Raw genomic sequence first — 15,006 nt, forward strand, 5'->3', positions numbered from 1 at the left:
AACAGTTAGGACTGTACAGGAAAACATTCAGGTTGTTGTTATGCAATTCTTTTCTAAAGTGTTAGCTTTTGTGATTAGTAAAGTTTATTAATATTAATATTGACTATCATATATGAAAGTATTTCATCCTCTGAAGCAATATATGTTGTGTTAATCCATGTGTCCTAGCCAGAGTCTGGAATCAGCCAGGTTGGGATGTCAACATTGATTTGGTTTTATGGCCGGTGCGACGTGGGCCAAACTTTGATCATTTCCTGCGTGGTATTGATCCCTCCAGGAGTCTCTGGCTGGCCGACCGGCTGTAGTTTCTCCAGTTAGATGTTAAAGACCGTAATGGGTCCGTCTCGGCTCTGCTTAGCTGCTGCGGGGCTCTGATTTGTGGAAGCAGTCTTATCTCTTTGTCTGAGATGTTTCTGGCGCTGTCAGGATTTCTCAATATAGATCCTGAGCAGGTTTCTCTTTTAATGTCTGTTGCCATGGCAACTTGCAACCGCCGCAGTCGGAGACAGACTGAGATGTAAAGTTCTTTTGACTCTTTTTCTCTTTTTTTCAAACACTGGTGCTGTTCTATCTATACGTGTCTGTCTAGGGTGGTGATAACCAGGAGAAACAGTCTAGACAGGACCAGACTAGTGGTGGGGTGGTAACCAGGAGAAACAGTCCAGACTGGACCAGACTACTGGTGGGGTGGTGATAACCAGGAGAAACGGTCCAGACAGGACCAGACTACTGGTGGGGTGGTGATAACCAGGAGAAACAGTCCAGACAGGACCAGACTACTGGTGGGGTGGTAACCAGGAGAAACAGTCCAGACAGGACCAGACTACTGGTGGGGTGGTGATAACCAGGAGAAACAGTCCAGACAGGACCAGACTAGTGGTGGTAACCAGGAGAAACAGTCCAGACAGGACCACACTACTGGTGGGGTGGTGATAACCAGGAGAAACAGTCCAGACAGGACCAGACTAGTGGTGGGAACCAGGAGAAACAGTCTAGACAGGACCACACTACTGGTGGGGTGGTGATAACCAGGAGAAACAGTCCAGACAGGACCAGACTAGTGGTGGGAACCAGGAGAAACAGTCTAGACTGGACCAGACTACTGGTCTGGTGGTGATAACCAGGAGAAACAGTCCAGACATGACCAGACTAGTGGTGGGAACCAGGAGAAACAGTCTAGACTGGACCAGACTACTGGTGGGGTGGTGATAACCAGGAGAAACAGTCCAGACAGGACCAGACTAGTGGTGGGAACCAGGAGAAACAGTCTAGACTGGACCAGACTACTGGTCTGGTGGTGATAACCAGGAGAAACAGTCCAGACATGACCAGACTAGTGGTGGGAACCAGGAGAAACAGTCTAGACTGGACCAGACTACTGGTGGGGTGGTGATAACCAGGAGAAACAGTCTAGACTACTGGTGGGGTGTTAGTGTGTAGAACCTCTAACCTATTTATGTAAATGTAGGCTCTGTCTAGAATTCTAGACTGAATTTGATGCAGTGTTCTTACTGGTTTGCCATGAGATGTATCTCTCGTTCTCTCTCTTTAGCTTGTGCTGTGCCATCTTTGCCATATTAGCCATATTCACTGGTAACTAGCGTCCTGACCGGGACAGGTATACCAAGCCGATGTCAGAAATTACTGGACTAATCTGGATTATAATCAGATGATTCTACTGATACTGTATGTGGACATATTCACTTTGTACAGCTGTGGAACTGTGTAGTCTTAACTGGTATCGTCAACTGTGTGTTGTTTATGTGTTAGTGTAGTGGTGCCTTTCTCTACTTGTTGTGTGTGTTTTCTATCTGTGTGTGGGAGAATCAGGACCTCTCCTCAGGTAGAGGGCGCTGTACTCTGCACTCGTCTGACCTACACTGTGTTTTATTCTGTGCACTAACATCTGGCAGGGCGAGGGTTAAACCTGCTGTACTAGTTAACTAGTGTTAACCTATGTATGTTTGCTAACTGACTCGTTGGCTATGTTTGTGACAATTCATCACTGTTAGTGAGTGTTGCTAGCGTTTCACAATTAAACGCAACTCTATACGTTCATCCGTGTTGACATTTATATTTTAGTCATTTAGCAGACACTCTTTTCCAGAGCGACTTAGAGTTGTGAGTGCATACTTGTTCGTACTGGTCCCCTGTAGGAATCGAACCCACAACCCTGGCGTTGCAAGCCTAATGCTCCACCAGGTGAGCGACACGGGACACGTTGGCTACAGCCACTAATTGACCGTCGCAATCTGACCATCTAGCCTGCAGTTAGCATTCCACTGGTAGTGCTACAGCACCAGGACAAATAGACATTAGAGCATAGACTATAATGGAAGATTTTTGTAGTTATGCAAAGACAGTTAGGCTGTGCTAAAAGCCTGCCGTAGGCTGTCGTGAGACCTTCATAGCTAATCCCAGTCTGTATCCTGATGTGTTCTGGTGCTCTCTGTCTGGGAGGAGACGTTAGCTAGCGAGTGCTGTGGCAGGCTCCGTAGACAGACCCTCTGGTGCTAGACTGGTGTGATCGAGTGAGCGTCCCTCTGTCTGTTGCTAGGCAGCCAAAATCAAACGGCTAGCTGGTAACCCTCTGCTTCCAAACATACAGGGCTTTAGCCGTTAGCGCTTGTTGAAAGTCTACTTTCTCTGGTATCATCGTGAAACTTTTGGTGCCAAATTGTCAATCTGTTACAAAGTTTTATCTCAGTGGGTCAAACCTGGCAGAGTAATGGTTAGAACATGTGTAAAGTGCTGGAAACAACACTGATATGTGAGCTGACAAGCCCCTGGAGTTATATTACAGGTTCAACCTCCACTATTCACTTCTGTGAGTTGTGTCTTGCAGCTGGAGACTGTTCATGTAAGACAACTTTAGTTTTCTCTTTGGATGGACTATGCAGATTGTTCGGACTGTAGTTAGCTCCTGTGTTTCTAGTTAGGCTAGTACTGGACCATACTGTGTCAAGAAATGCATGCTTCTCTCAGGTAACTGACTATTGGCTTGTTTAAACAAGACTGTTTCTGTTGTATCAGTAAGGAGAGCGAGAGAGAGGGGAGGGAGGTTTAATTGAGTGTAATGACTGGGTGATTGAGTTCTCTAACACGCCTCCAGTACCATTCAGGTCTCATTGTCATCAAAACAATCCCACCGGTGGTGTCATCAGCCAATGACCTACATTCTCTCTTGTTACATCACCACTGTGTGTGTCACTGTTTCTGTAACCAGAAAAAGGCAACTTCTCCAACTCTAGCACTTCTGATGCTATGGTGCTCCAGAACGTATCCACTCTAACCAGGGCAGCAATGTTCTAGAACAGCTCTACCTACTGTTTTAGCCATATCAGAAACTTCAGTCAGGGACAAGCCCAGCATCTGGTGTTTTCTTATCTATTGGTCTTTTTCTTAACCTAGTAACAGACACCACTAGATATGTGCATTGTATAGACTCTGGCTGTAGTTACAGAGTGAGTGAGTGTGGAGAGAGACAGACAATCTTTAAAGTAGAGGGACTGTTTAAGAGGACAGTCTGGAGAACGGGAAAGGAGACGAGGGGCGGGGAGAGGGGGAGCGAGAGATCGTTTGGAAGAGAAGGCAGGAAGTGGTGGAGCGAGAGAAGGAGGAAGTGCAGCGGCTACTGAGGGAGGCACAGAAAACAGTGTGGAGGAGGAGAGAGGGATTCCAGGAGAGGATAGGAGAGGACAAGCTGAGGGGAGAGAGAAGTGCAGAGAGAGGGAGAGAAACCGCCCAGGAGGTGATCTGGAGGAAGAGAGAGGAAGAGGGGGAGAAAGCCAAGGCCATCCAGAGAGGACACGAGACCATCTGGAGGAAGAGAGAGAGGGAGTGAGGGAGGGAGTGAGGAAGAGAGAGAGGGAGGGAGTGAGGAAGAGAGAGAGAGAGGGAGTGAGGAAGAGAGAGAGAGAGGGAGTGAGGAAGAGAGAGAGAGAGGGAGTGAGGAAGAGAGAGAGAGAGGGAGTGAGGAAGAGAGAGAGAGAGGGAGTGAGGAAGAGAGAGAGAGGGAGTGAGGAAGAGAGAGAGAGAGGGAGTGAGGAAGAGAGAGAGAGAGGGAGTGAGGAAGAGAGAGAGAGAGGGAGTGAGGAAGAGAGAGAGAGAGGGAGTGAGGAAGAGAGAGTGAGGAAGAGAGAGTGAGGAAGAGAGAGAGAGGGAGAGAGGAAGAGAGGGAGTGAGGAAGAGAGGGAGTGAGGAAGAGAGAGAGAGAGGGAGTGAGGAAGAGGGAGTGAGGAAGAGGGAGTGAGGAAGAGGGAGTGAGGAAGAGGGAGTGAGGAAGAGAGAGAGAGAGAGAGGGAGTGAGGAAGAGAGGGAGTGAGAGAGAGAGAGAGAGAGAGAGAGGGAGTGAGGAAGAGAGAGAGAGAGAGGGAGTGAGGAAGAGAGAGAGAGAGGGAGTGAGGAAGAGAGAGAGAGAGGGAGTGAGGAAGAGAGAGGGAGTGAGGAAGAGAGAGAGAGAGAGGGAGTGAGGAAGAGAGAGAGAGAGAGGGAGTGAGGAAGAGAGAGAGAGAGGGAGTGAGGAAGAGAGAGAGAGAGGGAGTGAGGAAGAGAGAGCGAGAGGGAGTGAGTGAGAAAGAGTACAGAGGAGGAATAGTTAAATTTCTTAGAAGTATTGTCCAGCAGCCTTGGAACCTGAAAACAAAGCTGCTCACAGGAGAGAAAGAGGAATAAAAAGCAGGAGGGATGAAGAGAGAGGAATAAAAAGCACGAGGAATAAAGGGAAAGAGGAATAAAAAGCAGGAGGGATAAAGAGAGATTTTCCCTGCCAGAATTGGTGTCTGGCCATAGATCAGCAGGTCTTAACAGAACTTTGCTATATTAAGCTCTGCAGATAATCTAACTCTGTTGTATCGACCCGCCACTGCTCTGTTTTGGCTGTGTGTGTGTGTGTGTGTGTGTGTGTGTGTGTGTGTGTGTGTGTGTCCCTTCTGATCTACTCGTTGGCAGCTGATAGGGTTTATATGGGCCCGTGTCAGGCAAGAGAGGCTAGTGAGCTACTGCCCCGACAGACACGCTGAGACGCGCACACTCACCACAGACTCACACACTCTGTGCCATTTACAGGCAGTAGAGTAGGTTTCTACTCCAACACTTGCGAACACACGCAGACACATGAGGGTAGGCCCCTTGATGCAGTAACTCATACCACCTGAGTGTCTGTGTCAATAGACAATCACATTCTGAGGTTGTATGTGGAATCTCCATGGTGCTCAAAGATGAACAACTGGACTTAAGTGCCATGCTACATTAGTTGACATGCTGATGTGCTCAAACAGCATTTTTCAGAACAGGTGCTGCATACTTGATCACAAAAATCCTTTTTGATTCTGTCTATTGGAAAGTGGCATTCATTTCTGTGGATTGAAAGTCATAAAATGGTGTAAGACTGACAGCGTAGACACCAAACAACTCTGAGTATCACTCCATCAGTGTGCTGGGTTAGACTCTTAGAGAGTGATCCCCTCTGATCTTCAATCGCTCCTCTTGCTGCTCTCCTCTGTCTTGTAGATGAAGGTGTTTCTTGCGCAGTGTCTGCCGCACTGCCTGACAATGACGGGAGGAAATAAAACAGGGCGGACGGACAGACAACGATCACTGAGAGGGAAAGAAAGACGAGCGTGTTTTTGAGTGAGAGACTGATAATACAGAGAAAGAGAGAATGAACCACCGTTGTTGTTCAGACTGAATCACACCAGAGAGTGTGGACTTGTTAGAGAAACACTGAAATAACATTGAACATATCAGATCCATGATGGAGCTGGTCCCTAAAACTAAGTACACTCACTTCCGGAGTGAATCTCTCAGTTCGAATGACGATACCAACTCCAACCCTTTCTCCCTCCCCCCTTCCACCCCCGCAACCCCCCTCACCCCTCCTGGGCTACCCTCCTCCCTCTCCTCCTCCTCTCCCACCCCCATCCTCCCCCCTTCCTCCCCCCGCCGGGCCGAGAACAGCCCCACCACGCTCTGTTCCTTCTTCCCCAGGATGGGAGCCCTTCGCCTGGGTGTCTCTGCTACTCTACTCCCAGGCCTCAAGGTCTCCAGCAGGCCTCAGCGGGCTCAAGCCCCCATGGGGTCTTCAGGGGGTAATAGTTCCAGCTCTCCCACTCCTCACCCCCCTCCCTGTCTAACAGCCCCCTCTCCCCCCCATCGCCCCCCTCTGCAGGATATGAACCGGCTGGGTGGTGCGTCCAGGAGGGCGCGGGTGGAGGGGGGGCAGCTGGGCGGAGATGAGTGGACGCGCCACGGCTCCTTCGTCAACAAGCCCACCAGAGGATGGCTACACTCAGACCACGTGGTCAGCACCACTGGGGTTGCCTACTCAGTACGGGTAAGAGTTGGTTGTTCTGTCTGTTTTTCAGTTTGTAGGATGTAGGCCTATAGGCTAGTACTTGCATATTTCTTTAACTTTCCATATATGTCAATTTTTCTGTTGCTCTCTCAAAATGATCTATTCTCTTGTCTGTCCATCTTTCCGTCTGTCTCTATCTGTTTCCATCTGCCCCTCCGGTCAGTGTGGGTGTTCTGGAGGAAATGGAATCCTAGTTCATATGAGTTCCTTTCCTGTTTCCTGTGTAGTGTATGGGCTGTGTGGAGAGGAGTGCTGTAGGAAGTGGCATCCCTGTTCATATGCGTCTCCTCTCTATTTCCTGTGTAGTATATGGGCTGTGTGGAGGTGCTACAGTCTATGAGGGCACTGGACTTCAACACCAGAACTCAGGTCACCAGGTGAGAACCTCCAATTGTTCAAGGGATAGTTCACCCAATTACAAAATGTCATATTGGTTTCGTTACCCTGTAAGCAGTCTATGGAAACATTATGACAATCAAAATCCCCCAGAAGTATCTAAAATTGATTGTGAAGCTCAACAAAGTCACTTATAGATGATTTGAACATGATGCACGGAAAATGCTAATATCGGTACCATGACTTGAATGGGATTTGTGCAACAATTGCTAAAACGTTAGCATTTGGAAACAGTGCCAGGAAAACTAAACCAAGGCATGGATTGCTGTCATACCTTGTCCTTAGACTGCTTACAGGGTAAGGAAACCAATGTGTTATTTTGTCATTTGGGTGAACTATCCCTTTAAGCTGTTGTTTAGGGCTAATGATCAAGTTAAGTTGAATTTGGGGCGGCAGGGTAGCCTAGTGGTTAGAGCGTTGGACTAGTAACTGAAAGGTTGCAAGTTCAAATCCCCGAGCTGACAAGGTAAAAATCTGTCGTTCTGCCCCTGAACAGGCAGTTAACCCACTGTTCCTAGGCCGTCATTGTTAATAAGAATTTGTTCTTAACTGACTTGCCTAATTAAATAAAATTTAAAAAATAAAAGTTACTGCACGCAGATACTCTGGTACTGTGGTTAGGTAGTACAAAACAGAGCCATGTAGTTAGAGCTAAGTGCTGTATAGGGCTCTGGTTCAAAACATTGCAAATCACAAAAAGTATTCTTACTAGCTAAAATACATTATTTATCTCCAGTTCATATCCCCCAGTTCTCTTTTTTGCCCTGTTCTATTTTGGTCCCTAGCCGCTACAGTGTTTGCCAATCTGAAGGGACTGTATCGGTTTAACAGTATTGTGTGTGTGCCTACCGCCCTCGCAATCTCTAAATTAGCATGTTCTGGAATCCTGGTGGTTTCCTTCTGGTTTCTATAGTGATGTTTGTATCCATGGTGAGGATGAGTGTGGTTGTCAAGATGATCAAGTCTGTGTCACATGTTGCCAGATTTCATCTAATCTGCTGCACAGTGTGAAATCCGCACAAGTGTGTTACAGAGAGGTTCTCACACGTGTTGTTGTTTCAGAGAGGCTATCTCAGTGGTGTGTGAGGCAGTGCCTGGAGCCAAAGGAGCCCAACGCAAGAGAAAGGTACACCAATATACACACACACACACACACACACACACACAGAGTATTATTTATTTATGTGTTAAGTGGAGGACTGTAGTCAGGGCGTTGTTGGATCTGGATTTAGCTGGATTGTCCACTCTGTGGTCAGTGGTACTTCCAGGTAATTACCTCTGTCTCTCTCACTGTCTCTCTCTCACACATGTACACACTGCCCCTTGTATGAGGGAGACTTGTGACTAAGTTGTGTGTGCCGAGACTAAGCCAACTCCAACTGGGCCGGGCCCAGCCCGTCTTTATGGGGAGGGGGGCATTCCTGTAAAACTTAAAGCATCCACCCAAACACTACATAAAACAGCTATATACACAACAGACTGGTTTGGCTAAAGCATGTCTGGCCCTGGGAGACTGTGGGAGACTGTGGACTGTGTGGGACTTGACTAGACAAGCTTACGTTTGTGTTGACCATATGAACCATTGAACAGAGCAGAGTCAGACAGGATCACTGGCAGCCTGCAGCTGTTCTTCTATATACACACACACACGGCTCAGACATGCTTCTCCCTCTCTATTGCCTTCACACACACACATTCTTCTCTGTATATTGTACAGTACGTTTACTATGCTCTGTTATCTTCTTTCAGAATAGCTTCTGTTTAATCTTCCTTATTGGTGAAATCTTTCTTTCCCTGTTGGCCTTCTGTTTAACATGAATGGTCAATAAAGAGCTTTTAAAAGTTCTCTCCCTCCCTCCCCTCCCCCTCCAGCCGTCGTCTCGCTGTATGACGTCCATTCTGGGGAAACGTAACCTGCAGTTTGCTGGGATGACCATCAGCCTGACGGTCTCTACCAGCAGCCTCAACCTGCTGGCCTCCGACTGCAAACAGGTGACACACACACACGCACACTCGACATGGATCCTGAAAGAGTGTTTGTTGTTATTGATCTATCTGGGTTTGTTGTTACAGACTGTTACATGGTGTTAATTACATCATCCAGTCAGTTAGGTATTTAGTATACACTATATCTAACTGTCAATGGAACCAACCCCTACTGCTGAATGGAGAAACATGATCTCTCTCTCTCTCTCTCTCGCTCGCTCTCTCTCCACCTCTACATCTCAACTCTTCATCATTCATCACACTATCATGCTCAAATCCCTCTCCCTCCCTCTCTCTCTCTCTCTTTTCACAGATAATTGCAAATCATCACATGCAGTCCATCTCTTTCGCTTCTGGAGGAGACCCAGTGAGTCATACAGCCCTCTCCCTCGCTCACCTCACTATCCATCCTCTATCCCCACTCTATTCATTGCTCTGCCTCTGTCCACCCATCTACTCCTCTATGCCTCTCTCCCTGCTTCACTCTGTCCACCCATCTACTCCTCTATGCCTCTCTCCCTGCTTCACTCTGTCCACCCATCTACTCCTCTATGCCTCTCCCTGCTTCACTCTGTCCGCCCATCTACTCCTCTCTCTCTCTCTCTCTCCCTGCTTCACTCTGTCCACCCATCTACTCCTCGCTCTCTCTCTCCCTGCTTCACTCTGTCCGCCCATCTACTCCTCTCTCTCTCTCCCTGCTTTACTCTGTCTACTCCTCTATCCCTGTCACGCTGCCTCTCCGTCTTGCTCTGTCCATCTTTCTTTTCCTCTATCCATCTCTCTCTGTATTCCATAGCTCCTTTCCTCTTTTCCTCCCTCCTTTGTCTTCATCCACGTCAGTGGAACTCCCTACCTCTCTTCCTCAGACATGTATTCTTTCTCTTCCAGCTCTTCTTCCTCCTCCTCTCTTCCTCCTCTCTAGATCATTGTGTGTTAATAGCTCTTCCTCCTCCTCCTCTATTCCTCCTCTAGATCATTGTGTGTTAATAGCTTTTCCTCCTCCTCCTCCTCTAATCCTCCTCTCTAGATCAGTGTGTGTTAATAGCTCTTCCTCCTCCTCTCTTCCTCCTCTCTAGATCATTGTGTGTTAATAGCTCTTCTTCCTCCTCCTCCACCTCTCTTCCTCCTCTCTAGATCATTGTGTTAATAGCTCTTCCTCCTCCTCCTCCTCTCTAGATCATTGTGTGTTAATAGCTCTTCCTCCTCCTCCTCTCTTCCTCCTCTCTAGATCATTGTGTGTTAATAGCTCTTCCTCCTCTTCCTCCTCTCTAGATCATTGTGTGTTAATAGCTCTTCCTCCTCCTCCTCCTCTCTAGATCATTGTGTGTTAATAGCTCTTCCTCCTCCTCCTCCTCTCTAGATCATTGTGTGTTAATAGCTCTTCCTCCTCCTCCTCCTCTCTAGATCATTGTGTGTTAATAGCTCTTCCTCCTCCTCCTCCTCTCTAGATCATTGTGTGTTAATAGCTCTTCCTCCTCTTCCTCCTCTCTAGATCATTGTGTGTTAATAGCTCTTCCTCCTCTTCCTCCTCTCTAGATCATTGTGTGTTAATAGCTCTTCCTCCTCCTCCTCCTCTCTAGATCATTGTGTGTTAATAGCTCTTCCTCCTCCTCCTCTCTAGATCATTGTGTGTTAATAGCTCTTCCTTCTCCTCCTCCTCCTCTCTTCCTCCTCTCTAGATCATTGTGTGTTAATAGCTCTTCCTCCTCCTCCTCTCTTCCTCCTCTCTAGATCATTGTGTGTTAATAGCTCTTCCTCCTCTTCCTCCTCTCTAGATCATTGTGTGTTAATAGCTCTTCCTCCTCTTCCTCCTCTCTAGATCATTGTGTGTTAATAGCTCTTCCTCCTCTCTAGATCATTGTGTGTTAATAGCTCTTCCTCCTCCTCTCTAGATCATTGTGTGTTAATAGCTCTTCCTCCTCCTCCTCTCTAGATCATTGTGTGTTAATAGCTCTTCCTTCTCCTCCTCCTCCTCTCTTCCTCCTCTCTAGATCATTGTGTGTTAATAGCTCTTCCTTCTCCTCCTCCTCCTCTCTTCCTCCTCTCTAGATCATTGTGTGTTAATAGCTCTTCCTTCTCCTCCTCCTCCTCTCTTCCTCCTCTCTAGATCATTGTGTGTTAATAGCTCTTCCGACTAAACGTCTTTGCTTCCTTCTCTCTTCCAACTCACCCACTCTCCCCTTTTCTCCTCACCCTCCTCTTCATATTTCCCTCTCATTTACCCCTCCCACCCTCTCTTCCTCCTCCCCATCCCCCTCTTCTCTTCTCTCTCCCTCAGGACACAGCAGAGTATGTAGCATACGTGGCCAAAGACCCAGTCAACCAGAGAGGTGAGACTCAATGTCATCCCTCCAATAGATTTATCCGGCAGCACATCCAGTCCTTGTTCAGTACCTTACATCAATGTCATCCCTCCAATAGATTTATCCAGCAGCACATCCAGTCCTTGTTCAGTACCTTACATCAATGTCACCCGCCAATAGATTTATCCAGCAGCACATTCAGTCCTTGTTTAGTACCTTACATCAATGTCATCCCTCCAATAGATTTATCCAGCAGCACATCCAGTCCTTGTTCAGTACCTTACATCAATGTCATCCCTCCAATAGATTTATCCAGCAGCACATCCAGTCCTTGTTCAGTGACCTTACATCAATGTCATCCCTCCAATAGATTTATCCAGCAGCACATTCAGTCCTTGTTCAGTACCTTACATCAATGTCATCCCTCCAATAGATTTATCCAGCAGCACATCCAGTCCTTGTTCAGTACCTTACATCAATGTCATCCCTCCAATAGATTTATCCGGCAGCACATCCAGTCCTTGTTCAGTACCTTACATCAATGTCACCCGCCAATAGATTTATCCAGCAGCACACCCAGTCCTTGTTCAGTACCTTACATCAATGTCACCTGCCAATAGATTTATCCAGCAGCACATCCAGTCCTTGTTCAGTACCTTACATCAATGTCATCCCTCCACTTTGTTGCTTTTATGTATTTTGTTTTGTTGATTTTTGTGCTGTTGCTCTGTCTGCATGCTCACTGCTCATTGATTGGCTGTATTGTTATTGTAATTGTTTTTAATAACCTGCCCAGGGACTGCAGTTGAAAATTAGCCAGCTGGCTAAAACCGGCACTTTTACTGAAACATTGATTCATGTGCACTGTCCATGTAAAAATAAACACAAACTCAGTATATTTATCCAGCAGCACATCCAATCCCTGTTCAGTACCTTTCTTTGGACAGCGAGGCAGTGCCAATATTCTGTTTCCTTACCTCTGTTGTTTACCCTCCTCTCTGCTTCCTTTCTGTCCAGCGTGTCATATCCTGGAGTGTTCGGAGGGCTTGGCCCAGGAAGTCATCAGTACGATAGGGCAGGCCTTCGAACTGCGCTTCAAACAGTACCTGAAGAACCCCCCCAAACTGGTCACCCCCCATGACAGGTGTGTGTGTGTGTGTGTGTGTGTGTGTGTGTGTGTGTGTGTGTGTGTGTGTGTGTGTGTGTGTGTGTGTGTGTGTGTGTGTGTGTGTGTGTGTGTGTGTGTGTGTGTGTGTGTGTGTGTGTGTGTGTGTGTTTCTCACTCCTGAGTTCTGACTCCTCTCCCCTTTCTCAGAATGGCTCCGTTTGACGGTTCAGCGTGGGAGGAAGAGGAAGATGAGGGAGCACCGCCCCCTGCAGATGTTCCGTACTATAATAACTTCCCCGGGAAACAACCTCCTCCTGGGGGACTGGTGGACATGAGGGCCCGCCCTGGGGCTACGCTGGTGAGATGTATATACACACACATCAATTGTATTGAATCCAGGCTGCAGCTCCAGGGGAGAGAGAGCAGTTCAGTATGTAGGCTAATCATCTGACCCAGTCTCACCCTCACATCACAGCAGGCCTTAGTCTTCCACTCTCTCTGGCGCTCTCCTTATTCACCTCACAGTGTGTGTGTGTCTCGTCAGTTGGTCAGTGTAATGTATGTTTTTCCATCTGTATCTTAATTGCTTCTGGTGTGTGTGTTTTCAGCCCTATGGACAGCCGGGTCAGAATGATATTCACAAGCAGCCGCTTCCCCCTCTACCAAGTGAGCCATCTCTCTCTCACACACACACACACTCTCTCTCACACACACACACACACACACACACACACACACACACACACACTCAGCTAAAGGATATGAGGTGACACATAATACAATGACTTGCAGTGAGAGAATGACATGGACACAGTGAGAGGAAATTAGTCAGATTGACCCTGTGTGTGTTACTCTAGGACAGTGTGTGTTACTCTAGGACAGTGTGTGTTGTTCTAGGGCAGTGTGTGTTGTTCTAGGGCAGTGTGTGTTGCTCTAGGGCAGTGTGTGTTGTTCTAGGACAGTGTGTGTTGCTCTAGGACAGTGTGTGTTGCTCTAGGGCAGTGTGTGTTGCTCTAGGGCAGTGGGTGTTGCTCTAGGGCAGTGTGTGTTGCTCTAGGGCAGTTCTAGGGCAGTGTGTGTTGCTCTAGGACAGTGTGTGTTGCTCTAGGACAGTGTGTGTCAACTGGTCTCTGTGTTCCCATAAGGGTGTCGTGACGTGAATACCATTAATGCGATGACAATGATTTAATCAAGTCAATTTACTACGTTTAAATTATTATGTGATTAAATTAATGATGTAACAATTAACTCATTAGCAATCTTGGGACACCACAGAAAAAGTTTGTTTAATGAGTTACCATTTCCCCGAATTGACTGAAGAATATCAGAATATACCTTTATCATATTAGTCATACATGAATTATTATTACCTCATATCAGTCTCATTCTGAACGTCGTTGACTTAAATCTGCACCAACCCTAGTCTGCATGATGATTCAGCGATACACAAATTGGCTTAATTATTTATTTAATAACTAACTAAATAATCACACAGAATGACATAAACACACACAGGATAGATTATACGTTGATTACTAACATAATGCAATGAAAAGTCCCTAGTGTACTTACCCGATATGACGGCTGGTTACACAGTGAAAGGGCTGGGGAAAGAAAGAGCGGGAGAAGGAGAGACAAAGGAATTCAACTATCGTACATGCAGGTCAATAATACGCTCATCGTAAATATGGATATTTAGCACCCTAACACCCGCTCATTCAGATTTAGAAATGCAATGAACATATTTACACTTGTATGTCTTTGTCGACTCGCTCTGCTGAAATCGCCCGATCCGTCTGTGACGAATAGTTAAACAGAAAGTCTCTGGTTGTGTAAGTCTCTGGTTGTCCACTAGAGGTCACCATGTCCTTAGTAGTTGTAGTAGGTTTCATCTAAATCCATCTCCTCCCACTTCCCGCCACTGGACTTCCTCTCATCACCATATCTGGTGGTGAGAAGAAGTTCTAAACGGATGCCTCAGATTTATACATCCTGTGAATTATCTGGGTTCTTCTATCTGTGACATCGCAGAGCAGATATTCTATATATCTGTTCTACTCTAAATGTTTCCCATCACTGAACACCTCCCAGGTGATACCGACAGACAGTTATGTGATTAAACTCCTCTGATTGGTTGTTTCAGTGGGAGCAAAGGAGGGAGGGCGGGACCTGTGTGATGACCCCTCATACGTCAATGTGGATAAACCCCGCCCCACAACAGCTGCAGCCAATGGCAACACTCACAGAGATGCGTTCGACATGAGTGAGTCCCAGTTGGCCCTATCAGCTAGAGTCTGTGTACAATACATCGACTGGCCCTGCAGTCTGTAGCAGTCACTATCAGTAATCTCAGATAAGACTAATTAGAATGGTTATCAGCTATATTGCAGTAATTACACTACAGTAGAAGTCATTAGTTTATTCATTTGGGTTTGGACATAGGGGAAATTAGAATATTGGTATCCTGAATGTATCAAGAATGAATCTGGTCTGGTCGTATAGTCTCACAACGTCTCTCTAGCTCTGCCCTCTCTCCTTCTCCTCTGAGCCGTTTGATGATTCCCTGGGTGTATCAGGTCTGGGGGTCTCAGCGGCGCCCCCTCTGGTGGAACAGCTGCAGTGCGAGGCCTGGTTCCACGGCAGCCTGAGTCGCAGGCAGGCTGAGAGACTGCTGACCCGTGATGGAGACTTCCTGGTCCGAGAGTCAGGCACCACTCCTGGACAGTACGTTCTCACTGGACAACAGGGGGGTCAGCCCAAACACCTACTACTGGTCGACCCAGAGGGAGTGGTGAGTTGCAGGGAGAGGTGTCTGAGTTAGAGCGAGCCATCCGACCCCTTCCCACTTATCAGCTGTG

General features: G+C 47.2%; 1 protein-coding gene across 4 annotated transcripts in view; it reads left to right on the top strand.

Moving 5' to 3' along the window:
• LOC120048880 (SHC-transforming protein 1-like) overlaps window positions 1–15,006 on the top strand; it is a 28,421-nt gene that overhangs the window by 10,072 nt on the left and 3,343 nt on the right. The window contains exons 2-12 of one of the 4 annotated variants that reach the window (XM_038995186.1): window positions 6,170–6,334; window positions 6,662–6,732; window positions 7,814–7,877; window positions 8,624–8,743; window positions 9,051–9,104; window positions 11,016–11,067; window positions 12,058–12,184; window positions 12,356–12,506; window positions 12,757–12,814; window positions 14,292–14,411; window positions 14,695–14,939. In XM_038995186.1, coding sequence (XP_038851114.1) covers window positions 6,173–6,334; window positions 6,662–6,732; window positions 7,814–7,877; window positions 8,624–8,743; window positions 9,051–9,104; window positions 11,016–11,067; window positions 12,058–12,184; window positions 12,356–12,506; window positions 12,757–12,814; window positions 14,292–14,411; window positions 14,695–14,939 — 1,224 coding nt within the window. In that variant the 5' untranslated portion in view covers window positions 6,170–6,172. Of the gene's footprint in view, window positions 1–4,502; window positions 6,335–6,661; window positions 6,733–7,813; window positions 7,878–8,623; window positions 8,744–9,050; window positions 9,105–11,015; window positions 11,068–12,057; window positions 12,185–12,355; window positions 12,507–12,756; window positions 12,815–14,291; window positions 14,412–14,669; window positions 14,940–15,006 lie in introns of those variants that run through there. The other 3 variants (XM_038995183.1, XM_038995184.1, XM_038995185.1) reach the window with 3 other exon arrangements.

The sequence above is a fragment of the Salvelinus namaycush genome, chromosome 5 (assembly GCF_016432855.1).
Source record: "Salvelinus namaycush isolate Seneca chromosome 5, SaNama_1.0, whole genome shotgun sequence".
NCBI lineage: Eukaryota > Metazoa > Chordata > Actinopteri > Salmoniformes > Salmonidae > Salvelinus > Salvelinus namaycush.